This window comes from Podarcis melisellensis (genome assembly GCF_964234715.1).
Source record: "Podarcis melisellensis genome assembly, chromosome: 7".
In the NCBI taxonomy this organism is placed as follows: domain Eukaryota; kingdom Metazoa; phylum Chordata; class Lepidosauria; order Squamata; family Lacertidae; genus Podarcis; species Podarcis melisellensis.
In genome coordinates this window covers 76,510,065-76,527,279 of record NC_138539.1, presented here as the reverse complement: position 1 = coordinate 76,527,279, position 17,215 = coordinate 76,510,065, and the positions used below count along the sequence as shown (strand labels likewise).

The 17,215-nt window shown below is 43.9% G+C and overlaps 1 protein-coding gene and 1 long non-coding RNA gene across 2 annotated transcripts in view; one reads left to right on the top strand and one right to left on the bottom strand.

Moving 5' to 3' along the window:
* Positions 1–1,100: 1,100 nt before the first annotated feature.
* Positions 1,101–16,992, bottom strand: LOC309374305. Its single transcript, XR_014170506.1, has 2 exons — positions 16,834–16,992; positions 1,101–1,473 (listed from the first exon to the last, which is right to left on the bottom strand). It is a non-coding gene; the product is annotated as an uncharacterized lncRNA (long non-coding RNA).
* Positions 9,292–17,215, top strand: part of ANKH (ANKH inorganic pyrophosphate transport regulator) — a 128,811-nt gene continuing 120,887 nt past the window's right edge. Inside the window, exon 1 of the mRNA XM_081919127.1 lies at positions 9,292–9,853. Coding sequence (XP_081775253.1) covers positions 9,758–9,853 — 96 coding nt within the window. The 5' untranslated portion in view covers positions 9,292–9,757. The remainder of the gene's footprint in view (positions 9,854–17,215) is intronic.

Below are 17,215 nucleotides of genomic sequence, written 5' to 3'. Positions count from 1 at the left end.
AGTCAATAGGCCAACCAGACAACCTATCTCTACTGATGTTAAAAGGGGAATTTTTGGACATTTACAAAATCTATCAATGTTCACTTGCTGATGACAAGGTCTAGCAAAAGTGCAAAGCAGGTGGATGAAAACAGTTGAGCCTAGCTCCCATTTGGGTATTGTGGTTCTTGAAACACCAATATGGGAAATAGGATTATGGTGGCAGCAAGGAAGCAACCTTTGCTGTGTGTTGATGGCTTATAGAGATTAGGATGCAAAATGAAGTCATCTTTCAGAACCTGGCATACCGGATTGCTTTGTGGTCTATGGAAATAGATGTTAAAGTACACTCTGACAAATTGCCCCGCTTATGAGTTAAAGTGCAATGTTTGCTGTTTACTTCAGGCAACAGAGGGAAGTCCCTGATTTTGTTTTCTGCAACGTCCACCCAGCTCTCCAGCCTCGTATTGCTGGCTGACAAGTGATTCCTCCTTGACCCAGTTTCTGCAATCTCAGGTAGACATCATTGAGTTATGGGAGGCAGGGTCCCCTCCACTTTTCTATATTCTATGGTAAAGCTGCTTTCGTAGCTAGGACAGAATTGTCAGAGGATGTGGGACATTGTATTCATTTTCAGTCCTCTTAGGAATCCACCCATTTTTATTTTGTAAAGGATTTACTTTTTTAGATACTGTCCCTCTGCCACAAATGTTTTTTGCATTTTTGGGAGGCTGTTCCCCAAGTTCCCATGATTAAAGAAGGATTTGGCAGGAAATATGGTGGCAGGCCGTATTTCAGAAGGTGAGGCTTACACAGTGGTTTCCGGACAACTTGTTAGAAACCCTCTACAGTGGTACCTCTCGTTACATACTTAATTCGTTCTGGAGGTCTGTCCTTAACCTGAAACTGTTCTTAACCAGGAGCACAACTTTAGCTAATGGGGCCTCCCGCTGCTGCCGCACCGCCGAAGCACGATTTCTGTTCTCATCCTGAAGCAAAGTTCTTAACCTGAGGTACTATTTCTGGGGTAGCAGAGTCTGTAACCTGAAGTGTATGTAACCTGAAGCGTATGTAACCCGAGGTACCACTGTATAGCTCACAAAGCTGGCCACCCAAACAGGTTTGGAGGATAGCTTGGCCTTAGAAAGGAAGCATTTAATTTAACAATGAATTCCACCCTTGTTAACCTGAGGCTCTAAAAGAGCATGAACAATATGAACACCCTTGTTTACAAGCCTGAGTTTCTGTGGTTGTTCATAAACTGCAAAATTATCTTGAGTCTGCCTTGACCCAGACAACACAGTTCCATATACAAATCCTTGTGGCACCATAGATAGAACATTTTGTTTCTTCTTTTGACTTAGCAAGTCATTTATTTGGCATCAGTGATTTCTCAAAGCCAGGGATGATTGAAATATAGTTTATTCACCATTTTGAAGTGTATTGTTTTTAACCGTAGGCCGACACAGCAATTATTTCTGCATATCAAGGGCTCTGCAAAACACACATAAATTTTGTGAGCCCATTGAGACTTCCCAAATTCAAGTTTGCTTTAGGTATTATTCAATGACAGGTGGTGACACTGGAACATCCTGATAATTTTTCCAGTCTTATTGATAAACTTTTTAATTCTTTTGAATATTCTCAGATGCTTTGCATGAAGAGGAACCTTGAAAATGAAATTGATTTCACTTTGGTCAAATAGAATTCACTGGTGACTTTGTGTGTACCAATAGGAAAACAGGTAAGTGTCCTCTCTGAGAGTTATTGATAGGGGCCTCGCGAGTGTTATTTGTCTTGTGACAAACAAGTTGAAGATATTTAACTGCACATACATATCCTTAGAATTAATGAGCTCTCCAGTGCATTCCTATCCATGTTTATTAAAATGCAACTCCCAAAGTGTTTGGTGAGATTTACTCAAATGTAAGTGTGCACAGGATTGCACCTTTAAGCTATCTGCAACTAATGTGGTCCATTTATTTAAATGGGTCTCATTCTCAATATATTTGTTATGTTTGTAATTAATATTGTCACAATTTTACCATTAAGAGTCGAACCAAATGGATAAAAAAAAGCAAAAGATTTCTTTCATTAGGAAATCTCTATTTCTTTAGAAGGTTCCTGAATTCTTTTTTTTTTTTTTACTCCAAGATGTTCATTCTTTAGATAAGACTTTTCAGCTTCCAGTGTAGAGGGTTTTACAATAGGACAACCTTATCTACATTATAACAAACAAGGTCTGGAACACTGACTAATGACAACACGCAAATGCAAATATCAGCTGTATTTCGTTTTGCAACTGTCCTTGTCTTTGAGCTCCATACAAATAAATTAAACATGTTATCCTCTTTTTACTGCGGAAAAAGAGGATCCTAATCTCCATGGACCATTAGCCCTGCTGGCCATAGCACAGCTACAGAATGCTGCCTGGTTTTTTGTTTTAAAGGTAAAGGACCCCTGGATGGGGCCAGCATTTGTCCACAGACAGCTTTCTGGGTCATGTGGCCAGCATGACTAAACCGCTTCTGGCGCAACAGAACACTGTGATGGAAACTAGAGCACATGGAAACGCCGTTTACCTTCCCGCCATAGCAGTACCTATTTATCTACTTGAACTGACATGCTTTCGAACTGCTAGGTTGGCAGGAACTGGGCAGAGCAATAGGAGCTCACTCCGTTGCAGGCATTCGAACCGCCGACCTTCTGATCGGCAGTCCCTTGGCTTAGACCACAGCACCACCCGCGTCCCTTAGCATATTACATATTTAGGTATAAATGTGCTTTATGACATACTTTGGGTACACTTAAATGTTCTCAAAAGCATGCTTAATGACAGGAATATGGGAGCAGGAACTACTACAGGAGAGGACTGGCAGGTGGGATTTTTTATATTTTTAACTCCTCCTGTGCTCACAGAATTCCCTCTACAAATCCCACAGCTTGTTAACCAGTTCTGCTGGGCTTATTTTGGTCTGTTTGTTTCTGAGCCCCTCTAGAGGAAAACAAACACATTAACAAGTGGGGATGTGTGCAGGAGAACTGGTAGCTTAAGTTAAAGGTAAAAGGACCCCTGACCATTCGGTCCAGTCGGGGACGATTTTGGGGTTGCGGCACTCATCTCCCTTTTTTGGCCGAGGAAGCCGGCATACAGCTTCCGGGTAATGTGGCCAGCATGACTAAGCCGCTTCTGGCAAACCAGAGCAGTGCACAGAAATGCCGTTTACCTTCCCGCCAGAGCGGTACCTATTTATCTACTTGCGCTTTGACGTGCTTTCAAACTGCTAGGTGGGCAGGAGCTGGGACTGAGCAATGGGAGCTCACCCTGTCGTGGGGATTCGAACTGCTGACCTTCTGATTGGCAAGTCCTAAGCTCTGTGGTTTAGACCACAGTGCCACCCGCGTCCCGTTAGAAAATGGTTAAGACACATGCCCTTGATGTGCAAATGCTTTGCCTGTTTCCCACTGCATTAGCGTTTTCTGCAGGAACAGGGGATTGGGAACACTGGTTCTTTCTTGCGTTATAAGGTCCTGTCCTTCAAACACATGTTGACAAAATGCAGCAACAATGAATTTGAAAAGATATCTGTGCCTCGAAGCTGAAACTGTTGGAAAGAGCCATCAAGGGCAAAGCTGGGATTTTCCTCACTATTCCTCACTATTTGTGGATTTGAAATCAAGGCTGGATCAAGACCTTTTGCTGCCTGAGGCGAAAGACAAGATAGCAGCCCTTTTCCAGTGTATGTGCTGTTTGGACTCTCACATCAACATTGGGACAGCATCCTCCATTGTCTGAGAATATAGTGGGTTGGTTTGGGGGCACAGGACGATTTTTGTAGCTGTATTTGTGATAAGAATTTTGAGGTCTTAGATATATTGTAATGTTCATAAGCGTACCAACCAAGCACGTACATAGATCAGCTCAGGAAGACCGACCTGGAACCATTTTGATTCCTAAACTGAGCAAATGTTTTCTCTGCAAGGTCAAAGTGGGAAACCTCCCCATTGTCTCTTTCCTCACAAATCCTGTCTTAAGGGCACATTTAAGATATGAATAGGGTGTGAGCCTGTGACCTGGCCCAGGAACTAAGTATTTATCATTACAAAAGACTGGCCAGGCTTCCCAGGCAATCCAATCAAGTAACCTGCCAGACAGGAGATAAACAAGGACAGGAGAAAAACAACATTCAAATTTCTGTTCAGACCGCCTTTTCTGTGATGTAGGTATGATGTATCTGAGGGGTGGTCTTAGGTTACACCCCTTCTGTGATGTATATATGATGTTTCTAGGGGTGGTCTTGATCTACAGGGTGGCAGTTTGAAAAGTCTTTATAAGGCCTTGTGCGCCATTTTTCTGGGTTCCTCCTCTCTTCTGCGGGTGAGGGGAGCACCCTGTTGCAACAGATCAATAAAGATCAAGCTTACTAGCTGCTTTGCTTCTCAATATTCTCTGGTTGGCCTCTGTTATTCTCTCCTACCAATAGGGAACTTATGTAAGGACTCTATATGGGCTCTTGGATATCCCATAAGGGAAAAGGGCAATTTTTGTTTACAACATATTCTCTATTCTCTGACAGCGCACCTTCAGGCTGAGGTGGCCACTTCACTCTGCCTCATTTTGGTAGGAAGCTTCCCTTCTCTTCCTGTGTTCCTCACAACGTGAAAGGAGAACAAATATTAACTGGCACTGTCACTTGGTTACTGAAACCTGAGTTGATTTTCCATCAGAGCAATCCTAAAGTTGTTTACTAGGGAGTAAGCCCTGCTGAGCTCAGTTGGACGTACTTCTGAGTAAACACGCACAAGAGTACATTGTTAATCAATTAGGTAATTAAATCTACATCAATCTGTGATGGAATAAAACCAGTAGAACAGAATATATTATTTTTAAATGAGAAAAGAATGCTAAATTATTGGAATCAGCTGCCTGGCTGTGAGGAAGATAAGCAGCAGCAGACAGCAGGGTGAACTGCTGTATTTGCCATCTCCACTTGCGACCCTCCAACTGTTCCTATTTTACAGGTACAGTTGCGGATTTACAGAAGCCATCCCAGTTTCTGATTTGATCCTGGAATGTCCCGCTTTTCCTTAGGATGTCCCTATTTTCATTGGAGAAATGTTGGAGGGTATGGAGTTATGCAACCCCTGAGCTAAGAAGTAACTACGCAACCTTTAGAAGGCAGCCCTGTATAGGGAGGTTTTTAAATGTTTCATGTTTTATCGCGTTTTTATATATGTTGGAAGCTGCCCAGAGTGGCCCGGATAACCCAGTCAGATAGGCGGGTTATAATTATTCTTGCTATTTTTCTAGCGAAAGAAGTGCCAGAACTCATATGAACACCTCCCTCATTCTTTTATAATGGCAATGGCACCCACTTGAGAGGTGCCAGAACTGAATTCTAGCAGGTTCTGGCTGAAAAAAAAGGGATTATGATGATTATAATATAGGACGTTCCTATTTTCCCCTGAGAAATGTTGGAGGATATGTACTTGCCGCAGCTTTTGCCAGCTCGGCTAGTCTCCTTTGCCCACCATCCTTCCTGTCTCTCTACAGAGGCTGCTGGAACCAACGGCCCTGTGACGAACAGAAGGTCATGATGCAAGATTACTTATTGGAGGCCATCCACAGCTTCTTTTTGAACTGCAAGCAGCCCATGATAGCGAGTTTATTTGCCTTTGAGGCCAGAGGTGTCATCTTGTAACGAAGAACTAGTGCTAGTATTTACTTTCTCCCCTCCTGATTCCTTTTCCTTTTGTGTCGTATCTTTTAGATTGCAAGTCAAATTATTGCTGTTTGAAAGATGTCCTGGGAACCTTTTTCAGCTGAAGGGTGTGGTAAAAAATGCTTTAAATTAATAAAGGAATGGTGCATGCATGTACACACACTCGTGCAAACTGCAGAGAAGGCATGCCTTTTCAGCAAGGACAGTGCATGTCCACACTGGTGTTTTTTTTAAAATAATTGTTTAAAAAACAATTATTGTTAGCCAGGGATTCCTTTCCAAATGATGAAAAAGTTTTATTGGACTAGAAATCGCAAGTCCAATATTTACCTACTTCTGCAATGAAAATTGCCCATTTAAAGATTTGTTCAGAGCTTACGCTGCATACAGATGTACCTTCAAATCGTTTGTTCAGAGGTTAGATTGCATATTCCAACATACCTTTAAACAGAAGCCTAGCTTGTCCCCCCCCAACCCACCTTGCCTTGAAGTGAGATCCATTTAGGCCTCTTGCTCAAAGATATCTTGCTGTCCAAGGTGAAGGACAATGTGATTCCCCACCCAGGACATTAAAAAGGGGTAAAGGACCCTTGGACGGTTAAGTCCAGTCAAAGGCGACTATGGGGTTGTGGCGCTCATCTCGTTTTCAGGCCAAGTGAGCCGGTGTTTGTCCATGGTGTTTGTCATATGGCCAGAATGACTAAACTGCTTCTGATGCAATGGGACACTGTGACGAGGAAATGACGTTTACCTTCCCACCGCAGCAGTACCTATTTATCTACTTGTACGGGCGTGTTTTCGAACTGCTAGGTTGGCATCTGTCTCCTGAGAAATCTCTATGTGGGACAAGAAGCTACAGTTAGAACTGGATATGGAACAAATGATTGGTTCAAAATTGGGAAAGGAGTACGACAAGGCTGTATATTGTCTCCCTGCTTATTTAACTTATTTGCAGAATTCATCATGCGAAAGGCTGGGCTGAATGAATCCCAAGATGGAATTAAGATTGCTGAAAGAAATATCAACAACCTCAGATATGCAGATGACACAAACTTGATGGCAGAAAGTGAGGAGGAATTAAATAACCTTTTAATGAGGGTGAAAGAGGAGAGCACAAAATATGGTCTGAAGCTCAACATAAAAAAGACTAAGATCATGGCCACTGGTCCCATCACCTCCTGCCAAATAGAAGGGGAAGAAATGGAGGCAGTGAGAGATTTTACTTTCTTGGGCTCCATGATCACTGCAGATGGTGACAGCAGTCATGAAATTAAAAGACGCCTACTTCTTGGGAGAAAAGCAATGACAAACCTAGACAGCATCTTAAAAAGCAGAGACATCACCTTGGCGGCAAAGGTCCGTACAATTAAAGCTATGGTTTTCCCAGTAGTTGACATATGGAAGTGAGAGCTGGACCATAAAGAAGGCTGATCACCAAAGAATTGATGCTTTTGAATTATGGTGCTGGAGGAGACTCTTGAGAGTCCCATGGACTGCAAGAAGATCAAACCTCTCCATTTTGAAGGAAATCAGCCATGAGTGCTCACTGGAAGGACGGATCCTGAAGCTGAAGATCCAATACTTTGGCCGCCTCAAGAGAAGAGAAGACTCCCTGGAAAAGACCCTGATGCTGGGAAAGATTGAGGGCACAAGGAGAAGGGGACGACAGAGGACGAGATGGTTGGACAGTGTTCTTGAATCTACCAACATGAGTTTGACCAAACTGCGGGAGGCAGTGGAAGACAGGAGTGCCTGGCATGCTCTGGTCCATGGGGTCACAAAGAGTCAGACACAACTAAACGACTAAACAACAACAGGTTGGCAGGAGCTGGGACAGAGCAATGGGAGCTCACTCTTGTCACGGGGATTTGACCCGCCAACCGAATCCCACTTCAAACACTGGGATTGATACAACCGCCAATCCTTTTAGTCTGCAGTAAGACCTACTGCATTCAATGGAACTTACTAAGTGTGCACAGGATTGCACCCCTAGGCTGCAATATATGCTTACTTGGAGTGTTACAGAACTCAATGCAGTATACTTCTAAGTAGACAGATGTATAAGAATACACTGCTAGATGCAGTTACTAACTGTATACATGTATCCCCTACTTTAAATAATTTAGAGCTAAGTTCTGGACCTGATGATACCTAGCTCAATTGTAGTTCTGGCAGTATTCCCAACATCTTAGACGAAGAAATATATTTTGGTGTGGTGGTGATTAAAACATTACAATATAGTAGATTAAAATGCATCCTTTATGGCTCAGCTCCTGCCCACCAAATGCTCCCTGTCTGCATAGAACAATATGTGTAATTCTGCTCCAGAAAATAGCCACAATGTTTTTCCGATATGATACCACTTTAAAACCTCTCTTACTCACTTTCTGTCCCATTTAACAAAACTGAAGAGAAACTCCATGATAAATATATATATGGGAGAGATGTGTTATTGGTTTGTTTTGTCCGTATTTATGTATTTTATGTATTTATGTTTTTATTATGCATTTTGTATTTTTATGTTGTGAACTGCCCAGAGATCTATGGATGAAAGACGGCATACAAATTTAATAAATAATGATAATAAATATATTTAAACAAACCCTTAAGATTGGTCCTTTGGAAACACTGTGTACAATTTGTATTACAAATGTTTTTGGTTTGAGATTGAGATTTTTCACAATAATTGTAACAACACAATCCTTTATGAGACACAATGTTCCTAAGGGAGTGGAGTCTTTCTCTACTATAAGACATTGTGATGGCCACTAACTGTTATTTAAACAATAAACAAGATTAAATGAATTCCTGGTCCACCTAAGGAAAGCTGGCTGAGATACCTCCATTGATACTGTAACTCTGAAGACCAGATCTTGGTAACAAAACGCAGAAGGGTTGCTGCCTTCCGGCCCTCCTTATGACCTTCTAGATACATTTGGCTTGCCTGCTTTTGGTGCCAATACAAACGCTGGTCCCGATCCTGCGAAGGCGCGCTCTTTAACCCTCTTTGGCGCTCCTGGGGCATTGTTTGGCCTACGCTCATCTCTGCAGCGCGCAAGGCAGCCTGCAAGCCGGAGGCTGATGCTGTGCCCGGGCTCCGGCGATAGGAGGAGCAGCAGCAGCAGCTAAATAAAGCCTCTCTTTCTCTTTACTTTTCCTCTTTAGGGGAAAGAGGAGGGAGGGGAGAGAAAGAGAGAGAAAAGATAAGCAACGAGCCTGTGCCAAAGAAGGCCACGTGCTTATGGAGCACTGGCAGAGCAGCAACCCAAATATTTAATTTTTTTAATTTCAAAAGAGCAGGGCCTGCTTGTGTGCGTGTGTTGAGCGGCCTCTCCTCTAGCCTGCTTTACGGTTCTTCCTTCGCCGCCAGCAGCAGCAGCAGCAAGCAAACGCAGCCGCTCCCCTCCCCACCGCTCACCCGGGGGAAAGAAGAGGCGGAGGAAGGAGAGGAGGTGGTGGTGTAGGAGGACGACAGGCAGCCGGGCAGATCCTGTCTGATCTGTGCGCCGGTGATGGGTGGTGGTGGTTTGTTTTCCTTGCCGCCCACCCCGCGGCTCCCATCCTCTTCCTGTAGCCGGCTAGCCTAAACCAAGGCGAGGCGCAAAAGCGCGGCGCAATTACGCGCGCCTGTTTGTTTTTTTGCCCTCCGGGTTCTTGATAATGGAAAAAGTGCCCAGAGAAATTTCTGGCGGCGATGGTGCTGGTGCCGGCGTCCCTCCTCTTTTTTTTTCCACCAGCAGCGGATCACCATTGTGTGGGAGGAGGGCAGCGGCGGCAGCGACAGGGATGGACTTGGTCTTTGGGATTTCTTGCTAAAGGGAGCAGCACAGACACCCGGCGCACCAGACCAGCAGGGAGGCGGACGCGAGAGGAGCTGCTGCGCTCACTTGCTGCCGTTGCCTCCGCCTGGGCGCACCATCGCCTTCTCTGCCGGCAAAGCCACAAGGCTCTTCCGTAAAGAAGCGCCTGGCTTCTCCCTTCGTCTTCACCGCCTTCCCACCTTGCAGCCTCCCCGCTGCGGCAGATGTGTTTGGGGTCACCGCGCAGCTGGGACTATGGTGAAATTTCCGGCGCTCACTAACTACTGGCCCCTGATCCGCTTCTTGGTCCCTTTGGGCATCACCAACATAGCCATCGACTTCGGGGAGCAGGTAAGAGGCCACCCGCGGCCAGATAGCCGCCCATTCTTTTTTTTAGTTTATGGATTTATTTTTATTTGCAACTCTTTCCTGCGTACTCCCAGGGAAAGGAAGCCGTCGCTGGGCGATGCAAATCGCCTGCAAGGTTGCTACGGTGCTTTTGCCCGGTCTATTTTTAGGCTCCCTAATGCTGAGTGATGACAAAACGCGCAGCGCACTCCTTTTCCTCGGGAGCCCAGAAGCTCTGGCGGAGAGCAACAAAGCGCTGGCTGGATGTTTGAATGTCAGAAGCCAGCCGGCTTTCCTTTTCCAGAACATGCAAGGAACAGAGACCAGGCGCGGGGCGGGGGGGGGGGGATGGTTTGTAGGGATGGGCTGGAGGGGGTGTGCAATGCAAAAAAGCAACCAGAGGGTGGGGGTGATATAACACTCTGAGGAAGGCACAGCCGACCTGCTTTGGGGGCTGATTCAGGCCACGGTTGGAAAGGCAAAACAGCCATTCATCTTCCTGCATCTTGCAGGAAGGGGCTTTTGCTGTTATCCAATGTATGTGCTTTTCACTCTCCAGGCTCTTAGGCATCAATGTTACTGGGGATGCTCCAGGCATCAGTGTTACTGGGGATGCAGCAAAGGCCTGAAAAGCTGCTCACAGAAGAATTATGTAATTTGGAATGCCACTAATTACTGGCTACGCGTACATACATTTAATAGGACACCTTGGCTGAGTTTCTGCAATCTGGGCGGATGTCAGGTCCATTGTTTATTAGTGCTAAATAATGCTCGGGATGGAGGTGGTGATTATGGGTGTTGCACGCACATTGTTTTGCAGAAACATTTATAAATTCATTTGCTCACAGCTCAAGCTTGTGTATGTTTACTCGGAAGCAAGTCTCACAGTAATCCCAAATGAGCCTGCCCTTAATTGCTGATTTCCCCCTCCTCCTGGGGAGTTGTGGTTGTGGGTGAGGACTGAAGGTGCTAAACTTTTTTGCAGGCATCCATATTATTTTTCCCTACTCATGGTCTCCCCCCTCCCTTCACAGAAAACCAGGTGATGCTCTAACCCCTTCAGCCACCAATGAGCCAGTGGTGGGAAGGTGTCAGCTCTGCTTGCTTGACATAAGCTGCCCTTGGATGACTGAAGATGCTGTGTAATAATAGCATTAGGAGAGAGTGAGTGCATGGGGGTGGGGGTGGGGAGGAGAGCTGTAAAGGGATCATGCTGCCAAACGCTTCTGCTTAGAAGTGAGGCCTTGCTTGTTAGGACTTGTGTAAATGTTGTTTTCTGCAGAGTAGACTTTGAAAGCTTATTGTTTTAATCCTATAGTATTAGCATTAGCTGGGCCTGTTATTCTTTAGTTGCAGGATAAGTTAGAGAAATGGTTTTTTGGTAGTTTTCTGCAGTAAACAACTGTGTGCATTTCAGCTGTATATGTCTGCTTGCTTGGTTTACCAACATGAACACTCTCTTAGGTCAATGAAGTAATCACAGTGGGAGAGCTGGGAAGCCCCTGTAATTTTCAGGTGTTTGTACCCACCAGAGATGCTTCACATACTATAGTGGTTTTTTAAAAGGTATACTACTATATATATTTTTAATATACACCAAAAAATGTAAAGCATGAATGTGGTGAACAGGTGTTTAAAGAAATTCATATCCAGCATCTTCACTGGAGTGCTAGGACAGTGTCTGGCTTTGAGCGCCTTGATATTTGCATTATTTGATACTGTGCAGCAGAGCGTTTTTCCTTTTGTGTTACTGCTCAGTTGACCAGGGCAGCATCACTCATTAGGCAATGTTAAGTACTCTGGGCTGCACGAAACTCTCTGTGTGTAAGTGATTAGCAAATGCTAGAGAACAAAGGTTGATGCACCTCCTAGGTAGCTCATGTTTTCAACTGCTGGTTCATTCAAAAAAGTGATTGGAAAAAGAATCCCCCAGAATGCATGTGTGTTAAAGGTGTGACTTGTACTTTCCCATGCTTCCCTCCCTCTGGGCCACTGAGAAGGAGGGAGCCCTGTATATCACATACTTAAGAGCGCAATATTGTACTCCACATTAAGTCACCTAGTGGTGACTCCTTATCAGTTCATGCAGGCCAGCTGCTGCCCTTCTGAGTTCATCATCTCACAGTGCAATCCTATAGAGATATACCGTACTCAGAAGCAAGCTCTGTTGAATTTAATGGGGCTTACTCTCAAGAAAGGACACAGGTGGCGCTGTGGGTTAAAGCCTCAGCGCCTAGGACTTGCCGATCGAAAGGTCGGCGGTTCGAATCCCTGCGGCGGGGTGCGCTCCCGCTGCTCGGTCCCAGCGCCTGCCAACCTAGCAGTTCGAAAGCACCTCCGGGTGCAAGTAGATAAATAGGGACCGCTTACCAGCGGGAAGGTAAACGGCGTTTCCGTGTGCAGCTCTGGCTCGCCAGAGCAGCAATGTCACGCTGGCCACGTGACCCGGAAGTGTCTCCGGACAGCGCTGGCCCCTGGCCTCTTAAGTGAGATGGGCGCACAACCCCAGAGTCTGTCAAGACTGGCCCGTACGGGCAGGCGTACCTTTACCTTTACCTTACTCTCAAGAAAGGATTGTACTCAACAGTAGGCAGTATGAATGAGAAACTGCTTCCCTTCCTTTTTAAGGATGCATTGAAAATGGAAAGCGTAGTTGCAAAATGGTAGTTATACTGATGTGTAACTAATTTGTGTTAACTGATCTTGAGTTTTCTTGGAGGAGGAAGAAGATGTATCTTTGACTACAGGACACTCTTCATAGCATCATAGTGGGAGTTAATGGGGATTATGGGCTGGGATGGAAATAGCAATGTGATATGTATATGGTTTTTACATGTGGCTTCTTACACTTAAGACTTTCAGCCAGCTGTTATTATACAGAACACACACAAAAACCTATTTTTACTATTTGTAGACTCGAATAATCATTTATCTCATTCTCTGCCTCCCCAACTGAACATAATAAAGATGCTTGAAAGGGAAGCAAGGCATGCAAAGTTAGAAAAGTACAGTACATTTTTCTCTTCTAAATCTATTAGGTAGATAATGGCCTCATATAACAATTCCACTTCAACCATAACATCTTACTGGGGTACCTGGGAGACTGTTACAGTGACCCAACAATCCAAGGTTTACTTTTAAGCTTGTTGCTCCCCAAAGTACCATTGTCAGATCCAAGTGAGCAATTGGTTGAATTTTGTTATGTGAATCTCAAGAGAAGGGTGGAGAAGCATTTGTCTTCTGTGCCTACTCTGTTTTTAATCCCTTTTCCCATTCTGCTTGGCGAAAAGGTCCTTTCCAACAATACTCGCAACAGCAACAGATGGGGATCCAGTAAAAATATCAGTATATTCCAACTGGGTTTATTCTATAAGAACAACCAAAAAAATAAAAATATCAAAATCTCCCAATCAAGAGAGAAAATACCACTTTTTTTTAAATTCATAACCTTTTAGTGCCTTCTGGTTTCTTGCAAATTTACTGAAGCAGAGCTAACTAGGAAGCCATAGCCAGCCCCATCTGCACTTCTGAAAGCGTTGCAAATGAATTAGGCATAATTGGCTCAAAGTGTGACCACCCCACACTCCTGAGTTATCAGTCGCTTTGCAGAGCAAGGTCCACCTAATTCAGTTTTATGTTGCCAGTGGTGGCAGCCAGATACTTGTAAGTGCTAAGTACTGGGTCATTGTTCTTTGTCCTCAGTATCTAGTACAGTCATACCTCAGGTTGCGAACGTGATCCGTACGGGAGGCACGTTCGCAACCTGCGCAATTCAGTGCTTCTGTGCATGTGCAAAGCACGATTTAGTGTTTCTGCGTATGCAGGAACCCGGAAGTAACCCGTTCTGGTACTTCCGGGTTCAGCGTGGGCCGTAACCCAAAAACGCGCAACCCGCAGCATTCGCAACCCGAGGTATGACTGTACAGTGGTACCTCGGGTTAAGAACTTAATTCGTTCTGGAGGTCCGTTCTTAACCTGAAACTGTTCTCAACCTGAGACACCACTTTAGCTAATGGGGCTTCCTGCTGCCGCCGTGCGGCGATGGCGTGATTTCTGTTCTCATCCTGAAGCAAAGTTCTTAACCCGAGGTACTATTTCTGGGTTAGCAGAGTCTGTAACCTGAAGCGTCTGTAACCCAAGGTACCACTGTATTTAGAGGTATACTGCCTCTGTTCTGTGTAGTTTCCCACAGTGTAGCTATGGGGTGGGGGGGCTGATAGCCCTTTGTTGAAAGCCACCTAAACTGGCAGCAATCGCCAATAAATTTCATAGTTGTGTGTTGAACTACAGTTCTTTTTGGCTACAGCATATAAAAAACAAGTGTTAGAAACTCAGCTATCTATTATAACTCCCAAATGGCACCTTAAACCTAGTTTACGGTCGCCACAATATAATGTCTAGGTGCTGTTTTTCTTTTGCAATGGAGTTTATTATTATTATTATTTACTATCATTCATATCATTTCTACACCGTAGAACAGTTTACAACCCATTTAAACCATCAAATAAAGCAATCCGGAATAAAACAAATTCAAGCTTCAAGGAGAATATTTCAGACCTTCCTTCTCTTAAGTAACATCTTGCTTTCCCCGGTTGCAAACCTGACATCCGTAGATCTCCAGGTAGTTGCAGTTGGACCCACACCAGTCACAAAATGCACCCAGCACCTGGCTAATTTATAATACTGTCAAACACATACCTGGGACTGCAAGTGCTGCAGGCTTATTGGAGGTGGTTATAACAATTGGGGCAGTAGTTTTGATGTGTTGAGAGTAGCATAGTATGTGCAAGTGCAACCAAATAATGTTTGTGCTATACTTTCTCAAATACCGACACATGTAAGGACAGTGTTGGCAGCCAGTGCCTCTACCTGTGATTGGTAGTATTCTTACTTAGGCAGAATTACTCTATATTAGGAATTCCTTCGGTAGAATTTAAGTCTACTACACTATTGTACTGTGACTTATTTAACGGAGTAAAATAAACAAGGCCATTGTGTGATAGCTAGCCAGCTATATGAGCTAGCTACTTTTTATAGAATCATAGAATTGTAATTATTATTGCAAATGAATTAGGCATAATTGGCTCAGAGTGTGACCAACCCACACTCCTGGGTTATCAGTCACTTCTTACAAGAATCGCTTTGCAGAGCAAGGTCCACCTAATTCAGTTTTATGTTGCCAGTGGTGGCAGCCAGATACTTGTAAGTGCTACAATTTAAATAGAATTTAAGCCTACTATACCATTGTAGTGTGCCTTATTTAACAGAGTAAAATAAACAAGGCCATTGTATGATAGCTAGCCAGCTATATGAGCTAGCTGCTTTTCATAGAATCATAGTTATTATTATTATTATTTATTGAATTTACCGTATATACCAGCCTATACCCGGGGGTCTCTGTTGGAAGAGACCCTGAGAATCCTTTAGTTCAACCTTGTACAATGCAGGAATATGTAGCTTCCCCTTACAGGGATCAAACTTGCATCCTTGGCATTATCTGCACCACACTCTAACCAACTAAGCTATCTTGTGCGCCCTTGTGGGGAATGCGCTTCTAAATAATCCCTGAAATAAAAACAAACTTGCGTATTCCCACCCACCCCAGATTCTCAAGGCCTATTTTCTCATCTGAGTGTCTGATATGGTAAATGCCCATTGTCACTACCTACCATAGCAGAAAGCACATACACACTTTTTTTTTTTTTTACTGTCATGGGCCAGGAACAACAACAAGAAGCCTCGTGATACTGAGTTGTGACTATAGTCTCACTGGTGGTTGCATGTTTAGAAATCTGAGGTCCGGTTATTCAGTTGACTCTAGAGTTTTAGCACTGATCCGTCCTGAATAAATAGGACCAGCTTTCGGCTTGAGGGGCACCTGTCCACTATACAGGGGTGTCCCAGGCAGCCATAATGGGTGGTGGCTCTATGTTGGGCCTTTCACAGCATTTTAGGGAAGCTAAATAGGAGGCCCATAGGTGCCCCATTTGAGAGTCCCCAGACACGTATCGGCAACAGTATGGCCCCATCAGAATTATGAGGCCTAAGCAGCTGCCCCAAAATGGCAGGTATTGCTATAGACCAGGCATGTCCAAAGTCCATTTCAGGGGCCTACTAATCCGGCCTGCTGGTCCATTTAATCCAGCCCCTGTGGCAGTTTATTTCCTGGGGTAAAATCCTAAAACAACAACAACACCTCAACAACTTCAATCCTAAAAGAAACTCAACAACTCCAACCCTAAAAGAAGCTCAACAACATCAGTCCTAAAAAAAAGCTCAACAACAACTTCAATCCTAAAAAAAAGGTCAATAACTTTGGTTGGCCCCCGCAGCCCTTCACTTCATCAAATCTGGCCCTCTTTGAAAAAAGCTTGGACACCACTGCTGTAGACCTTGTAAATAAATGACACATTTGAGGAGGGATAGTGCGGGGAGGGAAATGTTTGGCGATAATAAGAGTATTCAAAATGGCAAAAGGCCCAAGGAGGAAGGCTCAAAATAATCCTCTGCTATTAGTTTTGGACATGACAGTGTGTGAATCACAGAATCATAGAACTGTAGCGTTAGAAGGGACCACGGGGTTCATCTGTAATAATAAGAATTTAATAAGAATTTATTATTTATACCCCGCCCATCTGGCTGGGTTTCCCCAGCCACTCTGGGCGGCTCCCAACAGAGTATTAAAAACACGATAAAACATCAAACATTAAATGCAGGCATCTTTTGACCAATGTAGGGCCCAGACCCATGACCCCCCAAAGTCTACTGACTATGTCAGATAATTATTATTTTTTAAAAAAATAGCATATATAGTATTACATTTTGGTATGCCTACTTTAAAACAATGGCTGATAACTTTTCAACTTAAACCGATTAAGGGCAGAGACTTAAGAAGGGTTACTTTGGAAGCAAGGCCTGTTTACATTATTTGAGGCTTGTTTCTAAATATATGTGGTTAGAATCAGGCTACAAAAGTTTCTTACCTTAGCGTGTAACTGAATTCAGCTTTTTTCATTTTGGATGTGGAAGGATTATCTGTTAACTTGAAAACTTCTGTATTCTTTCCCCTGCCAGATGTTGATTTAACAAAAAGAGAATTTTAACTGTCCAGAAAGCACACTTGGTGTTGTGTGAGAGAGTGTGTCACAATTTTCTATTGTGATGACATCAGCATATTGTGATGACATGGGTATATTGCAATGATGTAACAATCAACATCCCAGAAGAAAAGGTTGAAGCCTTCAAACCTTTCAGTGTAAAAGGAAACATGGAAATAATTTCAAATAACTGTAAAATGACCTTATTCCACTTGCGTTGTGCCAGTTTGGAATAATTCTTAAGAAGGTGTACTGGAATGAATCCAGC